Source organism: Camelus ferus, chromosome 10, assembly GCF_009834535.1.
Source record: "Camelus ferus isolate YT-003-E chromosome 10, BCGSAC_Cfer_1.0, whole genome shotgun sequence".
Taxonomy (NCBI): domain Eukaryota; kingdom Metazoa; phylum Chordata; class Mammalia; order Artiodactyla; family Camelidae; genus Camelus; species Camelus ferus.
Window position 1 is genome coordinate 52,482,695 of NC_045705.1, and position 18,520 is coordinate 52,501,214.

The 18,520-nt window shown below is 36.8% G+C and overlaps 1 protein-coding gene across 4 annotated transcripts in view; it reads left to right on the forward strand.

Moving 5' to 3' along the window:
• Positions 1-18,520, forward strand: part of SBF2 (SET binding factor 2) — a 382,691-nt gene that overhangs the window by 353,416 nt on the left and 10,755 nt on the right. For all 4 annotated transcript variants that reach the window (XM_032489038.1, XM_032489035.1, XM_032489037.1 and 1 more), the window contains 4 exons: positions 81-182; positions 904-1,089; positions 16,064-16,190; positions 18,309-18,436. In XM_032489038.1, coding sequence (XP_032344929.1) covers positions 81-182; positions 904-1,089; positions 16,064-16,190; positions 18,309-18,436 — 543 coding nt within the window. The remainder of the gene's footprint in view (positions 1-80; positions 183-903; positions 1,090-16,063; positions 16,191-18,308; positions 18,437-18,520) is intronic.

Genomic DNA, 18,520 nt, shown 5'->3' on the forward strand with positions numbered 1-18,520 from the left:
TAAGATTGATAACAAGTCTGTCTGCTCTTGGTGCTCAGAAAGCACTTTGTCTAATTGTGGCCTCCTTTCCTATCTCTTAGCTGCACAGGATATTGCAACTGGCTGTGGTTGTATCAGAAGTACTTGAGAATGGTTCCTCAGTTTTGGTGTGTTTGGAAGAAGGCTGGGACATCACTGCACAAGTAAATTATTAAAACGTGTTTTCAGATATTTAATTTTATGTTTGTATTTTAATTTAGTTATTTTAAAGTTCTGCAGATGAATGAATCTATTGTATAATGACTAATATGTTTATGGATAGGGGAAGTCCTATGTTCAGCACCACCTGGTGCCCATCAGAAAGCTCTGTGCCATGAGTTTCTAGGCCCCACGTAGCCCGAAGCTCTGGCTTAGGGCATAAGGCTCCTCATCACAGACACATAATGCGAGCATGACTAGCAGTGTAGGACATGGCCCATCCTTCCTGTGTTTTGTCAGTCGTTTCCCTGGTTCTCTGTAAGCCCTTCCTTTACTCACCTCCAGAGCAGAAAGGAAAAGTATAAGTATAAACTACAGTAGAATGTTAATCTCCATCTGCCCAAGAGTAGACTAGGTTTGAACTGATCCTCTGGCCTTATTAATTAACCTAGAAGGAGACCATCATCAGCAAACTGGCCGGGTAAGGATTCAATTCTTAATTCCCTAAAAGAAAATACATAGCCAAGATGAATCTGAGTCTAAGTTTTTACTGGAAAGTTTGTACAATTAATTCAGTTAGCTGTCCTGGAGCAGTTAGTGAACAAATTTGTCATCCAGGTAACTTTGCTTGTGAATTAGCTGTCATTAAAAGCAAGTGCTTTGTCTTAGCAGCAGGAATTTTTCAGGACTGAAAGTAATGATGTCTCCAACCTGCTTGTGCCCTAGGTGACCTCCCTGGTTCAGTTACTCAGTGATCCCTTTTATAGGACACTTGAAGGCTTCCGGATGCTGGTGGAAAAAGAATGGCTCTCTTTTGGTCATAAATTCAGTCAGCGGAGCAGCTTGATCCTCAGCTGTCAGGGCAGTGGTTTCACTCCAGTCTTCCTACAGTTCTTAGACTGTGTACACCAGGTAAGTTGAGCAAGCTTGAATCAACTCACCACAAGGTAAAGAAAAGAACTAGCATTTATTGAGCATTGCAGTGCTGTGCCAGGTACCTTCATGTCACAACTCTGATGGACTCAGACATAAGACTTACTGAAATCTCAGCAGTAGCTTCCTGGAATTGGACAAGAGAAAGAACTAGTTGGTTTCTGAAACTAGGACAGTTGAGCTGACTATTGAGCTGGCCCCCAAGTAAGGTGGCCAGCACTCTAAATTACCATCTGTTAAAAAGAGGAACAAACTTGGTCTTCTTCTCCAAGAATGTTTGATCTAGGATAGAACCTCAGAAATCTCCAGGTGATGGCAGGGCCTGAAATCCAGCAGACAGTTTTCCCATTTGGGGAGGACCGTAGCTTGTGCCTGAGAGTATAAGAGGTAGAGCCTGACCCCTAGAGAGAGTCCGGGCCCGACCAGGCAAGCCTCTGAGGTTGAGAACAAGGGCTCCGTGTTCCTGGGTGACCTAATCAGGGCTAATCAAGAGACCAGACAGAAACCCAGTTGTGTAATCCAGTCAAGCCCAGTGGGAGCAGGGAGTGAATGCTACCCTCGTCTCAGGCCTTGGTCAAGATTGGACTTGAGAATTGGATGGCACTAGGATTGCATCTGAAGCATTGGCACCAGAGGAAAAGCAAGGTTGACACTTTCAGCCTTGTTTCACCTACGCAACAATGAATGGGTTCTGGCCTGTCAAACATATTTGACAGAACAGTGAGACTCTTTGAAAAACATTGGCCTCAGGTATCTATTGAAAGGAAAGGTGGAAATTTTTTAGGAACCAGTATTTAGAACCAGGGCTTCTGAAGAGACCAAGTTGATGTATGGTTATATTTTGTTTTGTTTTTTATTCTATTAGTCACTTGATGAGCTTTATCAACTCATTTCATAATTTTTTAAAAATCTATTTTAAGTATATAATTGAATAGTTTTTAATTTACTCACAGAGTTGTGCAGTTACCACAAACAAATTCAGAACATCTTATCGCCCCCAAAACAGACTCCACACCCATTAGCAGTGATTTTTCTGTCACCCCCCACCTCGACCCCATCCCCCACATACACACACTGGTGGTTATGTTTTTGATTGCTCCAGTCAGCCTCTTAAAGAAAAGCCTTTTGAATAATTTCAGTTGATTTGAGCAGTGTCTGGAGAAGCTGGTCACAAGGTTGAGATTTTACTTTTAAACTTTTTGCAGCAAATGATATACTTGCTTCTTGTTTGAATATTAGCCTTTTTATTCAGACTCCTTTTGAAAAATAGATGAGGGAGAAGTTTAGAGCCCATTGTAACTGAGACCAAAGGAGAGAAGCAGGCATCTTCTCTCACATCTGGATGGGTGAAAGCATACACGTCCTTCATGAGAGCACTTCTTACCTTGTGCAGTCTTGTTCCGCTAACCAGATGCACCAGGCTGCTTCCTGCCTCTGTGCCTGTATACCACTACTACTAACAACCATTACTACTGCTTATTGACAGCCTCCTATGGGCGAGGCACTGTCCTCAGCACTCTTTTATTTCATGATTCTTTCTAAGTAATCGTTGAACCTTTTCCTGATCCCTTCATTTGTATTCTTAATGAACCATGTACACACTTCTTTGGTAGCTTCTATGCACTAGAACATACCTTTTTGTACATGTCCGTTGCCTTCTACTTAGTCTGAGAATTCTTGGGAGCAGGGTCTATGTCGTATTAGTCTTCATATCCCTAATCTCTAACACAATTAGAATTTCAGTCTCTAGAATGTAGCAGACTCTCAATAAATATGTACAACAATTCAGTAAATGAAAATTTGACCACCTTGTTCAGCCTTGTTCAAGCCCTCGGCACCTTTCACGGAGACCATCTAGGATATTCTAAGTCGAATTGATAATATAATCCTCTGAAAGCTCAGATACAATGCTATTATTCTCTTTCACAAAAATCTTTAAAGCAGACAAACAACAACTTTCAGTGGCTCCACATTTCTTAAAGAATTACTCTCCCTTATATCTAATGTGAATATAATAATGTCAAAATTTCACTTGAAAGGTTCTTAAGTTTCCTCCCTGGATGCCTGTGTTGTCTCAGTAAGTACACTCATCCAGTTTTTACCCCTGTGTTGAGATAATATCACTGTTTATTCAGCTGAATACTAGATAAAGTAGTTGATTTTCTTTTAGTGTCTTTGTATAAAAATGGATCTATAAATATTAAAATCACAATCATCATAATGTGATGTTCACACGTAAAGAACACAAACACATAGGAACAGAGACCTAAGGGGAAAATATGAGAGTCACATCTCCCATCTAAATCTGACTCTGAGGCATAAATACAGAGAGAGGAATGGCAGGTAGACTAACCCATGTAAACTTTCTCTAATAAGAATGAAATTGAACCTGTGTAGACTTTTTTTTTTTTTCATAAGAATTAAACTGAGAATAGGTCATTTGTGTAACAAACTGCTTTGCTGAACATTTTAGGATATCATCCATAGGCATTTGAAAATATCTATATATTTTTATCCTGAAATTAACTTACAATTTTTTTGGCTGAAATGAAAGTTTGTAACTGTTTCTCTTTTATATAACATGTTGAGGTAACATCCTCAGATTTCAAAGGGCAAAATAAAGTTTAAAATGAGTAAGTTTGACTGCTGCTTTCACAAATGAGAGATTAAGACTCTAAAGACAACTTCCCCCACAGAAAACAATTATAAAACCCAGGTATGGGGACGGAAACTTTTCAACAAATGGTATTGAATAACTGGACACCTGTTTAGAAAAGTATGAACCCTCACATCATTCATGAAAATTTACCTGAAATGGATCAAAGACCTAAGTGGCTAAAGGAAATTCTTCAAGCAGAAAATAATGAGAAAAGAAGGATTAGGATATCAGGAAGGAAAAAAGAACAACTCAAAGTGAAATATGAGTAAACACAATAGGCTTTTCTTCTCTTGAGGTTTCTAAATTACATTTGATGGTTGAAGCAAAAACTGTAACACTGTTTGATGTTCTCAATATACGTAGAGGAAACAGTTAAGACAATTCTATTATAAATGGAGGAGCAGGAAGGGATGTAAAGTGAAGTAAGGTTTCTACACTTCACTGAAACTGACAAAATGTTAACACCAGTCAACTGTAACAAGATATGTAGAACATCTAGAATATGTAGAACAACTGCTAAAAAAGCTGTATAAAGAGATAAAGTCAAAAACACTATAGATAAAATGGAATTCAAAAAAATGTTCAAGTAGCCCACAGAAGGCAGGAAAAAGAAAACAAACAAAAGAAATACAACAAATGGAAAACAAAAAACGAAATGACAAGACTTCAGCCCTAACATATCAATGATTATGTTAAATGGAAATGATATAAGTATAACATGATGTAACTATATGCTGTTTATAAGAAACTCAGTTCAAATATAAAAGAATTATTTATTTATAATAGCCAAAAGCTGGAGGTTGGAAGGGACAAAACTTCCTAAAACAGGTGAACGGCTAAACAAACTAGTGCATCCATGCCATGGAACACTACTCAGCAATGAAAAGGGATGAACTCCTGACACACATCACAGTTTGAATGGTTTTCAAGAGCATAATGTTGAGTGAAAAAAAAGCAGTCTCAAATGGTTGCATACTGTATGGTTCCGTTTATATAACATTCTCAAAATGACAAGATTATATATAGAGAGAATATTGGTTGCCAGGGCTTGGAGATAGTGGGGGGGAGGGCATGGGTGTAGCTATAAAGAAGTAGCATGAAAAATAAGCCAAATGTTCATCAGCTGGTGAACAGATAAATTCTGGTATATGTATGTGATGGAATACTACTCAGCAAGCAAAAGGAATGAGATATTAATATACACAACATGGATGAGTCTTAAAATCATGACTAGTGAAAAAAGCCAGATCAATTTCATCTTAAGGAGAAAATTTTTTTGTTTTTTACTTTATATGAGATGGTAGATGTTAACTAAACCTGTTGTGGAATCATTTCACAACATATATAAATTAAACCATCGTGCTATACCTGTTAAACTTATACAGTGATATATGCCAGTTATTTCTCAGTAAAAATGAGGGAAAAGCCAAGTAAAAAAGACTACAGACTACATACTATATGATTTCACTTATAGGAAACTCTACAGAAGGGAAAACTATAAGGATAGAAAACAGATCAGTGTTTGCCTGGTACCGGTGGTCAGGGAGGGGATCGACTACAAAGGGGCACAAGCATTCACTTTAGGACAGGGAACTGTTCTGTATCCTGATTGTGGTGGTGGTTACACAAACATAGAACCAAATGACCAGTGACCAAAACGAATCAACCTGTATGCTTAAAATAGGGGAACTGTAGTATATGTAAATTATACTTCAGTGAACTGGAAATTTTTTTTTCTATTAGTAAGTCCAACTTCTCAGTAAACTGGAGTTGTGGGGGAAAAAAAAAAGGAGGAAGAAAAGAAAGAAAGCAGCAGCTTTCTAGTTTCTCTAGAGAAAAATGTTTCAGTGTAGTGCCCAGAGAGTACTTATAAGCCTGGCTGTCTGCTTTCTGGAAGCAGGGCAGGAAGTGGGTCCAGGGAGATCCCAGTCAAGTGTGCAGATTTTTACTTTTTCTGTACTGTTGTCAGTCTCATCAGTAACCCAGTTGTGCCTGGTATTCTCAAGTCCAGAGCTTATCAAGTTTGGTTTTTCCAGAGAATAAACCTCTAATCTCGTGCTTGCAAGAAGGTAATCACATGACTTCATGGGGTAGGAAAAGACCCTTGAAGTCTCATCACTGCCTCTCTAGACTTATAACTAGTTCTCATTTTTAGCTCCCATTTCACACCTGTATAACATTTGGACCTCTGAGTGCTGAGCCTTTCTGGGTTTACAGGGCAAACTGTTAGTTTCTTAAATAATTTTCATCCACAGGCATTCCAGTGGAGCTTCTCATCTTCTGTCATTTACTGCTATTCTTCTTTCTATTTTCCATCTTTCTGAATTTTCTTGGCCTGCTACTGTCTCCCCTCCCTTTTTCCCCACCTCTGTTTTGGTTTTTGTACCTTTTAAAATTCCTTTCCTTTAATTGAGGGAGAGTTGCTGGGGGCTGAATTTGTATGACTAAATTTGACTTAAGTTAAATGCACTATTAAATGGGTTAAATGTTCAACTTGAAGAATTCTGCATACCTAAATATTAAGAGTCAGCTATAGAATCCACTCACAATCAGTAGGAAATGGGAGGTTCTCATATAAGACATACTGTCCTCACAGATGGGAACGTTGTTGTTTCCCAAGTATAATAATTCCTTGGAATACAATGCTTATATTTTATTGTTAGGGTGGAATGAGGTGGGTGGAAGTGTGAGTAGTCTAGAATGTTGGAAAGTAACCTGTGTTCTTCAATCACCTCTTTAGTGATATAAACAAAGCAATTTAACATAAGCTAAAATGAAGTATGAGTTACATTCCTGTAACCTTTAGAATACATTACAATAGATGCTAAAACTATGTAATGTTAAGTTATATAAAGCAAATTGGGGAATATGTTTAATTTCTGCAACTGTTTTTATTTTAAATAAGAAGGTAAAATTCAAATGTTCTATCTGAACCAGTTCTGAAATTGAAAAGTTGACTTTTAATAAAAGCAATTATTTGTAGGTGAATGCTTCACAAACTGTAGAAAATAGTATTAGTCAGGGTCTAAAGACCCCTTTAGTATGATTTCAAATCTGGTTATACTCCATTAAAAATTAGTTAAAACATAAATTTTTTTTAATTTGCCTGAACCCTTTGACTTGATACCCTCACACATAATAACCTGAGTGCAGACAAGTCATAGCAAAGTGAGCATATGACATTAATTGTGGTATTTGAAGGATGCTGGACTATATGATAGGTATCAGTTTTGGTGAAGCAAATTATTTTGTGCTGAAAAAGGGATTGTTTATTCATTCAAAAACAGAAGACTACAGTTAACAAATAATGCTTCTGATTCTTGCTGACTTAATTATAAGGTAGTGTTTCATCATCTCCTACATACTGGTTATAGGCATTAGAAAATGCCTTCTTGGAATACCTTTCAAGTGAACACTAATGCTTTACATGACTCTGGCTTTTGCCAGACAGTTCAAATTAGTGCTGTCCTTAGTCTCTTAGGGGCACAAAACAGAGCCAGGCCCAACAACATTAAAAAAAAAAAAAAAAAAAAGTACAAAATTATGCAGCAGCAAGCAAAATTTCCCCAAGTGGAATGTGTTCCCTGCTTATTAACCATTTCTAACATGCTGAATGCCAAAAGGCAGTCCATGGAACTATGCCTGGACTTGCCCATTAGTACTAATAGAGTTACAAAGAAAACAGATGAAGCACTAATCTTAAATTAGAAATGCCTCATCATATAAAAAGCCATTGTTTACGCCAGTATATCCAGGTGTCAGATGAATTAATAAATGCTAGATCACTGTTTCATAATAGCAACATCTGGCAGATTTTTTGTTGCTTCTAAAAGAAATTGGCTTAGCTCAAATGATATCATTACAGGATGCTTCCTTTTCTTAAAATAGTTGAACCAAATTCAAAAGGAAGACATCCAAAATACAAAAAAAAAAATGTTTTAGCTAAAGTTTCTTTTTAAAATATAATACTGAGGGAAAAAATATGTGTAATATGAATGAAAACATGACATATAAGAAAGCATCTCCTTTATTTCAGCATTAGAGTAAATCTTAGAGGGCATCTTAGAACTTTTAAATTATTTCCTACTTTGAGAAAAACAAGTAACAGTTATAACTTGGCCTTTGAAGTTTATTCAGATTGTAAATTGACTCACTCTGGTCTGGTTTTGTAATATGATTCTCCTCACAGTTACCGTATGCTAGCACTATGCTAGGTCCTTTTCCCAAGAGAAAAGCTATTTGCCTTTTGAAGATAGGAGCTTTTCCTGTGAGCACATGTGTGAGGAGCTAAGCTGCCCTCACACAGGTTGGTTACTCTAAAATTTATCCATTAATATTGGCAAAATACCTGCAGTTAATGGATTCATGGTATATATAAGAGTTTCTGGTGTCTGCCTGTTTCCCAATCAGCTGAAAACTGGCAAAAATTGACATCCTCCAAGCTGTTTTATAACAGCAATTTTGCATTAAAGCTCTTAGTATTTGAGCCCATAAAATAAGTCTGAGTTTGCATATGTCTCACTTACTAATTTTTAATCTTTAACAAATTATTAAACCTCTCTGTGCTTCACTTTCTTTATATTTATATGTATCAGAAAAATTAAAAATCTTGTGAAGTTAATTGGCACAGTAGAAGGTGCACAATTAATACTTGTTAAATATTAACCTGTGAAATAACAAAAACTAGTATTACCTATTTTTCTAGCGTGTGTCTAACATAACCACAGGTTTTAACATTTTGATACCATTAAATATAGGGTCTCTTATAGCTTAATATTTGTAACTCCTGAAAGCAGAATCCAATTTTAACTTACTATATTTTACTCCCAAAATGTTTCTTTCCTGGGATTTGAGTCATAGCTTGTTTTTATGGGCCTTTAAATTTTACAAAGTACTTAATGGCATATGGGCAAAAAATAAGACCCTATAAATTCATATTTCTCCAAATTCCATTTCAGATTCTCTTCTTATAAATAAGTGAAATTGGCAGGTTTTATTCCGTAATGGAAAACAAAACCAAAAAGCCTCATCGAGCTTAGTCTTAGTATTTTAAATCTGTTTTTTTATCTTCATCAAAATAAATAAATAATTATTTTGAACAACAGAATCCAGATGATGACTGAAAGAGGCCTAAAACTCTGTTCATCAGCATAATTTGGGAAATGCTCATATAGAATTAATTTATAGGCTGAGATGCCTGTCATTCCCCAATTCTCTGTAATACAATAAGGCTAAATTTATTTGAAGCAGACTTGCCTTTAGGCCCCCAAAATTTTGTGGCCAATAATAAAGAAAACTAATGAAACCAAAAGCTGTTCTTTGAAAAGATCAATAAAATTGATAAACCTCTAGGCAGACTGATCAAAGAAGAGACACAAATTATCAGTATTAGGAATGAGAAAGATGACATCACTGCAGAGTCTTCAGATATTAAAAAGGACCATAAGGGAATATTATGAACAGTTCTGCATAAAGAAAAATAAAAATTTAGGACAACTTCCTTGAACAATACAAACTACTACATTCACTAAAGAAGAAATGCGTAACTTGAATAGGCCTATGTCTATTAAGGAAATTGAAATTGTAGTTAAAATAGTTCCACACTGAAAACCTTCAGGCCCAGGTGACTTCACTGGTGAATTCTACCAGATATTTAAGGAAGAAACAATGGCAGTTCTACAAAAACTCTTTCAGAAAATTTAAGCAAAGGGAATATTTCCCAACTCAAGCTTTGAGGACAGCATTACCCTAGTCTGACAAAGACAGGAAAAGAAAACTATAGACCAAGACCCCTGATAATCACAGATTCAAATTTTCTAAACAAAATTTTAGCAAATCAAATTCAACAATATGTTTAAAAGATAATATGCCTTGGTCAAATGCGGTTTATTCCAGGAATGCACAGTTGGTTTCACATTTGAAATCAATCAGGTTGATTTACCATATTAAGGAACTAAAAAAAAAAAGAAAAACATATGGGCATCTCAATAGATGCAGAAAAAGCACCTGACAAAATATAACATCCATTCCTTATGAAAATTCTCAGAAACCAAGAACAGAAGGAAACTTTCTCGAACTAATAGTATCTATTAAAAAAAACAAACAAACCCTACAGCTAACACCATACTTAATAGTGAAAGACTGAATGCCTTCCCCCTAAGATCAGGAACAAGACATAGATTTCTGCTTCACCACTTCTATTCAATATTATACTAAAGGTTGTGGCCATGCAATAAGTAAGGCAAGAAAATAATAATAATAATAATAATAATAATAATAATAATAATAATAATAATAATAATAGATATCCACATAGAAAAGAAGTAAAACTTTCTTTATTCACAAGTAACATGATTGTCTATAGAACCTACAAAAAAAGAAAAAGCTACTAGAATTAATGGGTTTAGCAAGTCTGTAGAATACATGCTCAATATTCAAAACTTAATACTAACAATAAACCATTGGAAAAATTGAAATTTAAAAATCACTGTCATTTATGACAGCATCAAAAAACATGAAATATAACAAAATGTGTTAAAGACTTGGACACTGAAAACTATAAAACATTATTAAAAGAAATTAGACAATTAAATCAAGAAATACATGTTGTTCATGGATCAGAAGACTCAATATTGTTAAAATGTCAGTCCCCCCAAATTGATCTAAAGATTCAATGTAATCACAATAGAACTCTTAGGATGCTGTTTTGTAGAAATTGACAAGCTAATCCTGAAATTCACATGGAAATGCAAAGGATCTAAAATAGCCAAAACAACTTTGAAAAGGAACAAAATTGGAAAACTAGCACTAATTTTATTATAAAGCTGTAGTAGTCAAGACAGTGTGATAATTGGTGTAAAGACAGACAAACAGATCAATGGAACAGAATGGGGAGTCCAGAAATAGTTCTACACATATATGTGGACAACTGGGGAGGAGGGTATAGCTCAGGGGTAGAGAGCATGCTTACGCATGCACTAGCTCCTGGGATCAATCCCTAGTACCTCCATTAAAAATAAATAAGTAAACCTAATCACCACCACCCAACCCCCCAAAAAAGAGCAAAACCAAAACAAAACAAAAAAAGATCAATCAATGTGGACAACTGATTTTTGACAAAGATGCACAAGCAATAGGTAGAGAAAGAATAAATACTCTTTTCAACAAATGGTACCAGACAATTGGATTTCCAGATGAAAAAAAAATTAATTTTGATTCTAGCATCAATATAAAAATTAATTCAAAAGGGATCAGACTTAAATGTAAGACCTAATACTATATAAGACTTCTAGAAGAAGACATAGAAAGAAATTTTTGTGATCTTAGGTTGTTAGGCAAGGATATCATAGATTTAACACCAAAAGTATGAGCCATAAAAGAACTGATAAATTAGAATTTGTCAAAATTAACATTTTTATTCTTCAAAAATCACTTAAGAAAATGAAAAGACAAATCACAGAGTAGAAAAAAAACAATTGCAAATCATATATCTGCTAAAAGACTTGTATCCAGAATATATAAAGAATTCTCAAAACTCAATAAATAAAAACCAATCAACCTATGTTTTAAATGGGAAAAATATTTGTACTAATTCCACCAAAGATTTGCAGATGGAGAATAAGCACACGAAAAGATACTTGATTTCATTTATCATTAGGAAATGCAAATTAAAATCACAATGAGATACTACTATATAACTGTTTTGATGGCTAAAATTTAAAAACTGACTACCCCAAGTGTTGCAAGGATATGGAGGAACTGGAACTTTCTAAAATTGCTGGTGGAAATACAAAATTATGCCATTGTTTGAGAAAACAATTCGACCATTTCTTAAAGAATTAAACATACCTACCTACCATATGATTCTGCATTCCATTCCTAGGCAGTTACAAAAGAGACATGAAGGCTTATGCCCATACAAAACCTGAACATAACTGTTCATAGCAACGTTACATTTAATAACCAAAAATCTAGAAGCAACCCAATGTCCATCCACAGATGGATGAGTAAACAAATTGTGGTATTTCCATACAATGGACCACTGCTTAGCTACAGAAAGGAATTTACTACTGATAACCCAACAACATGGATACTTCTCCAATATTTATGCTTAATGAAAAAAAGCAGACCAAAAAAAGCGTACATACTTATGATTCCATTTATATACATTTCTAGTAAATCCAAATTAATCTGTAGTGACAAAAGCAAATCAATGGTAGCTTGACGAGGAGGATACAGGAAGAGACAAGGGGCACAGTTATGGATGATATATGTTCATTATCTTGATTGTGGTGTGGTTTCATGGGTGCATAGAGATGTCAAAAGGTATCAAATTGTACCCTTTAAATATATGCAGCTTACTGCACGTCAGTTATACTGCATTAAAGTTGTTAAAGCAAAAAGATCTTGGGGCTAACAAACCTCTAAATTCTCACTCATTCCCTGTATCTCAGTCGTCAGAGTCTCTTTGGCCTGAGACTTCCTGTTAAAACCATACTTAACAGGAGGAGAGGGAAGCATCTTGTGGAGACCACTGTGGTGGCAGGTGAATCTAGGTGTCCCATTGATAATGAGGAAAAGAAGCCAGTTAACTGGACAAACTGAGTCCCTGGGATGTAGGACTAAATGGAGAAAGTATAATTTTTCTCTTTTTACTGGAAATCTTAAGCACCAGGTTTTGTCCTGTAACTACAGTCAGGTCTTCATTTTTCATTAACGTAAAAAGGCATTTCAGGAAATTATTTGTGTTTCTTAATGTCAGATTCCAAATGTGGTTATTTAGGCATTAATCAACCCAGCCTTCAAGTCAATCTGATATATATTTTTTCCATTGAAGCAATTTTCACATGCTTGTTGCTTAAACTGTTGCTAGAGAGAGAAAAAATCAAATTGTTGAGCATCTTCTCTTTTACTTCCAATAGACCTGGTAATTAACCCCAGTATGAGGGCAGACTGTTTTTTCAACCCCAGGCAGTTAATAATTGCAGATACCATTGTGGCACATGGACACAGACACACACGTGTACACACTAGTGCCCCCAAGTGCTCACACCCCGGTGTTCTCTAAGCACCAATTCCAGTTCAAGTAGGGTGAGTGCCAGAGGCCTGGGAGAAGTGTCTAACCTTTCTAACATAATTGTAGAGTGCAGGGTTTGTGGTGAGGCCAGCCACTCAGCACAGTGGGCTGTGAAAGCGTTTTTCCACTTGTAGCGGAGTTTTGCTTCTGGTCCTCGCATGTGATCTCCCTGAAATGCCTGTAAGTTCAACTTAAGGTCATAGTCATTATCATTTCCATTCCGCTTTACCTCAGAATTGGGTCATTAAAGTTGTATTCCTAAGCATATTAAATATCAGGATAATCAAAGAAAGAAATAGATATGTGTAAGACAAGTGGTTTCCATGGAGAAGAGTCATTGAAAGAAATGTTTTGTTATTCTGGAGCTTTGTTTAACAAGTTTTTAGAAGAGTTTTTAGAATTATTGTGTACTGGGTCAGTGGAAATAACCCTGAACTCTTCTTTCCCTGGAAACAGTGAGCCAAAGGTCTGGCCTGTGACTACCAAGGTTTATTCCAAGGGCTCTTGGAGCTCACCCTGCCCAACCAAGCACATTGCACATTGTCCTCCTGGAGACTCATATGGAAGAGAACCATCCTCCTGAATCTGTCTCCTTCTTCTGTCCCACCACCCACAATCTGAGTCACTCCCTCTCCATCGTGTGCACACTGGCCCCTTGAGGTGGTATTATTGATTCTGAACCAGGAACTCAGGCTAGAGAGTTTAAGTTCTAAAACCTGGCATATGGCATACTATCTAGCTATCCAGAACCATGTCCCAGTTGTCTCATGGAAAGCTCTCCTGTCCTAGGCAGACCAGGCAGTAACAGGCAGGGCAGTGGCTGAGGTCAGGGAAGCAAGTCCACAGTATGCAAGCCCATTGCATAGCAGTCAAACTCTGTTTTAATATGTCTTCCTAACACTAATTTTATTTTTTATTACTTATGAACTAAAAATTTAGTTCAATTAAAAAGCAAAAAAAAAAAAAAAACTATAGGAAAAAAACTTTTAAGTATCACAGAAAACTAGGATTTCTAACCAGATGATAAACTTTAGTAAAAATCAATGATTCCGGATCATGACTTTAAATTCCCAATGATCTATTGGGCAGTCAACATACTGCACACAGTCCTGCTCACTCTGGCTGACCAAGTGTGGGTCTACCTTGCCAAATTAAACATGGAGAGGAAAGCTGGCTTTTAGACAGCCTGCCTGCAGTGTTCATTTGAAACAGCTTTTAGGCAAATACAATTGTGATTAGAACTTATCTCAACCAAACAAAATTCTCTAATTGGTTGTGAGAGATTGAGCAACATAGAGGTGAGATTGCTGGGCGGACAACGTCACAAGGTCATCAGTCTATCTTCTGCCAACATAAGATGGCTCCATAGAGTCTGCATAGAGCTTGCCTGAAGCACACTACAGCTCAGTGATGGTTCCCAGCTCTGCCTTGCTCCCTCCCTCCCATATCATTCCCTCATCCTTAATCGTCCATCCAGTGACCTCACTAATTTACTGATGAAAAATTAAGGTTACAAGGCATAAGCCCCTCCCCCTTCTCTTAGCACTTGAACATTTCTTTCTTTTCACCCCCTCTTCTATCCCTCTTCATTTTTAAGCCTGTTTCCTATTTCTGGGCCCTTAGCCCCATTCATTCTTTCTTTCTCAGGGCCTTACTCTCTTAGTCATTAGTTCTTTCTCCACAATTTATTCCATCTCTGTTGGCTCCTTCTGCATTGCCGTCAGACAGGGACACGTTTCTTTTGTCTAGAAAACATCTCTTCACTGTCCCCCCAAATCACCATTCTCTTCTCGTTCCTTTCACTGCCAAACTTCTGTAAGTACAATTTTTCTTGTTGTGTTATACACTATGACATCACAAATGCCTGGAAAGCAAGAACTGTAACTTACGGTGGTTTCTGTCAAGGGTCTAGCTCACTGTAAAGCAGTGAGTGAAGTGTACACCTTGGAGCCTCACAAGCCGGTGTTCAAACTTAGGCTCACTAGTTACTGTGAATGACTTCGGGTAAATTACTTAGTCTTGCTTATCTTCAGCTTCCTCATTTGTAGAGAGGAGGGGTAATAATGCCTATCTTCAGAGGATCTGAATAGACTTTTTCCCAAAGGCCAAATAAGTACATGAAAAAGTGTTCAACCTCACTCACTAATCATCAGGGCAAATCAAAACCACAGTGAGGTATCACTTCACACCTGTTAGAATGGCTGTTATCAAAAGGACAAGAGGTAACAGGTGTTGGTGAAGATGTGAAGAAAAAGAACTCTTGTATACTGTTGGTGGGAATGTAGATTGGTGCAGCCACTGTGGCAAGCAATATGGAAGTTCCTCAAAAAAATGAAAAATAGAACTGTTTTATGATCTCATAATCCTCCTTCTGGATATATTGGAATGAAATCATTATCTCAAAGAGATATCTATACTCCCATGTTCATTGCAGCATTATTCACAATAGCCAAGAAATGGAAACAACCTAAGTGTCCCTCTATGGATGAATGGATAAAGAAAATGTTACTTGCACACACGCGCACGCACACACAGACACACACGATAATGTGGATGGCCTTTTAAGGGCATTATGATAAGTGAAATAAGTCAGAGAAAGATAACTACTGTATGATCTTACTTATATGTAGAATCTAAACTAGCCTTACTCATAGAAACAGAATAGAACGATGGTACCCAGGGGCTGGGGGGCGAGGAGAGTGGAGAGATGTTGGTCTTCCAGTTATAAGAGAAATCAGTTCTGGGGATCCACCATACAGCATGGTGACTATAGTTAATAAGACTGTGTTACATACTTGAAAGTTACTAAAAGGGCAGATCTCAAGTGTTCTTACCACAAAAAAAGGTAATTATGTGAGGTTATGGAGGTGTTAACTAACCCTGTTGTGGTAATCATTTCACAAGAGATATGTGTATTAAATCATCATGTTGTATACCTTAAACTTACACAATGTTATATATGTCACTTATATCTCAATAGAGCTGGAAAAAATAATGCCTCTCTTGCAATGTTGTTATGGAGATTAAATGTGATTATGTTTATAAAAACCCCTAGCATGGTGTCTGGCAAAAGTCTGGTTCCCTTCCCACTTCCACTCATGGTAGGGATTCAACTGACTGAGTCCATATGGTCTCCTGCATATTTCAGGCAGCATCAGGGGCATGGCATCCTCTTTTTGTTCCATTTGATTCTCTTTTCTTTGCCTTGTGTGTTTCAGGTTCACAACCAGTATCCAACCGAGTTTGAATTCAATCTCTATTACTTAAAGTTCTTGGCTTTTCACTATGTGTCTAATCGCTTTAAAACATTTCTCCTGGATTCAGACTATGAGAGACTAGAGCACGGTACGTGTTTGCATGTCCTTGTTCCATTTCATTTGTTATCTTATGTGTTTTTAATGAAAAACTCCAGTAAAATAACCATCCACAAGTGTGGTAAGGCCATTTTAGGGTTTTACTCTGAACTACAAAAGTAGGATGGCTATGAATGAGTGAGATGATGTGCTGCGTTAGCTCTTAGGGCCTGCAAGTGGTCAGTCATCCTGTTTTATTATCTACAAATGGTTATCACTGAGGAAAAACGCTTGACTCACAGTTTTCCCATCCCTGGTACACTCTGGTAGGTAAGGTGCCTGCCCCTGGAAGCAGTTTGCATGGCAGTTACAGCCATGGGCTCTGGAGCAAACAGACCAGAGTCAGATTTCAGCACTCCCAGTTACCAGCCAGGTACTTTGGACAGGTTAGGTATCTCTCTGTTTCCTCATCTTTAAAATGAGGACAGTAACAACACTGACCCCTTTGGGCCATGATGGTCACAGTAGGAAGGATTTGTAAATTTCTTAGCACAGTTGCTAGGACATAGTAAAAACTCAATAAATTTTAGACATCACCATCATGATTATAATTTTTATTAGCAGTAATAATTGTGAAGAGTAGACTCTGAAAGCCAGTCAGCTCCTGTGAAAACATTCCCCCCCCCCGGGGGGGGTTTTACATTCTTGCTTTTGCTCTTGTTATAGGAAGAGGGGAAGGGAGGGATATACATGAGTATTTCTGAAGAAGACAAGCAAATAAAGTCAGTATATTATTTACTGTTTATTTTCAGTTTAATATGTGTACCTGAATATTCATAAAGAGGGTTCTCTTAGTAGCTGAAAATATTTACTGATGTTCTGTTTAAAATATGAAATCAGGAAATACTGCTTTCCATTGCATGTTATTAAAATTGTCTAGTATGATATTTCATACTTCTGGTAAGGAGACAGCACTGGTGAGACCATTTCCCTTCTTGTTTGTACTTCCAGACCTTTGTTGACTCATAGAATTGTCATTCCACAAATCATAATCAGAAACCTTAATTTTTTAAGTACTCATGTCTTGGGAAGACATTAAGTAAAGCTGGTTACAGTGGACTTTGGAGTCACTTGGAGAACTTGTTTAAATGACTGGTATTTGGGACCTTCCTCATAGATGCTGATATAATTGGTCTGAAGTGAGACCTAGGCATGGGGTTTTTTGTTTTTTGTTTGTTTGTTTTTTAAGCCTTTGGTTTGGTTTGGTTTGGTTTGGTTTGGTTTGGTTTGTAACGAGTGGCCAGGGTTGAGAACTGCTGTGCTGGATTCTGCATTTAAAAGGTAAAGAAACGTTAATTAGTTGTGGAGTTCCCTCATATTACAGGATTTTGTACAGCCTTGAGCTTGAGACATTCTTTTATGATAGATAAAATACTTGTTGACTTTTGACTGAAGTCTTTCCATTCAAAGAAAGACAGCCCTGCTAAGAGAGGCTCCCTTCCTGACCTTTTAAAGAAACACCTCCTGCCTCACCCCAACACGTCTTCCTCTCCGTTAAAAGCAGAGTGAGCCCACATGAGTAACAGACTGACTGTTTGAAAGGTACAAATATAGTACCTGAAGTGCCCCCCTAAATTCAGCTTTTAATTTCACCCAAGGATACAGACCACACCCTTCTGACATCCAAAGCCTCTGAGACCATGACTTGCAGTATATATAAACTACTAAACAAGGAAAACACTTTAAATGGCTTCATAATAAATAGCCTACAACTTTAAAAAGAAACATGGAATTATGTTTTTAACTGAGTTTCATCAAATCAACTCTTCAGTTTTTCCATTTTCTCTTGTAAAATGTGTAGAATGTCTCCTGGCACGGACCTCTGTGAATCTAGATACAGATGCAGGATGTAGGTTGGAAGAGTCGTGATGTGCTGCTCAGTGTCTGGGAAAACCTTATCAGATGTTTTCCTTCCATTTGGATTTGTTTCCATATAGCTGTGAAGTTAATTCCTATCTTTAGCTTTGCAGTTATTTTCTAAGATATCTGCACATGCACTGCTTTTTCTAGAGCCATAAGAAGTATTCCATTTTTCATCTGCTACATGCATCATACTTCTAGGCAAACTGTTGATTTATTTGACTTTTGTTGAATTTTTTTGGATTTACAGGAACTTTATTTGATGATAAAGGAGATAAGCATGCCAAAAAAGGAATTTGTATTTGGGAATGTATTGACAGAATGCACAAGAGAAGTCCCATTTTCTTTAATTATTTATATTCACCAGTGGAAATAGAGGTACGGAAAGAAAACATTTGTGTTTTATTTTTGGAATATTTTTTTAAAGTTTTCCTTACTTTGAGTGTATATCAGCGGTTTAAG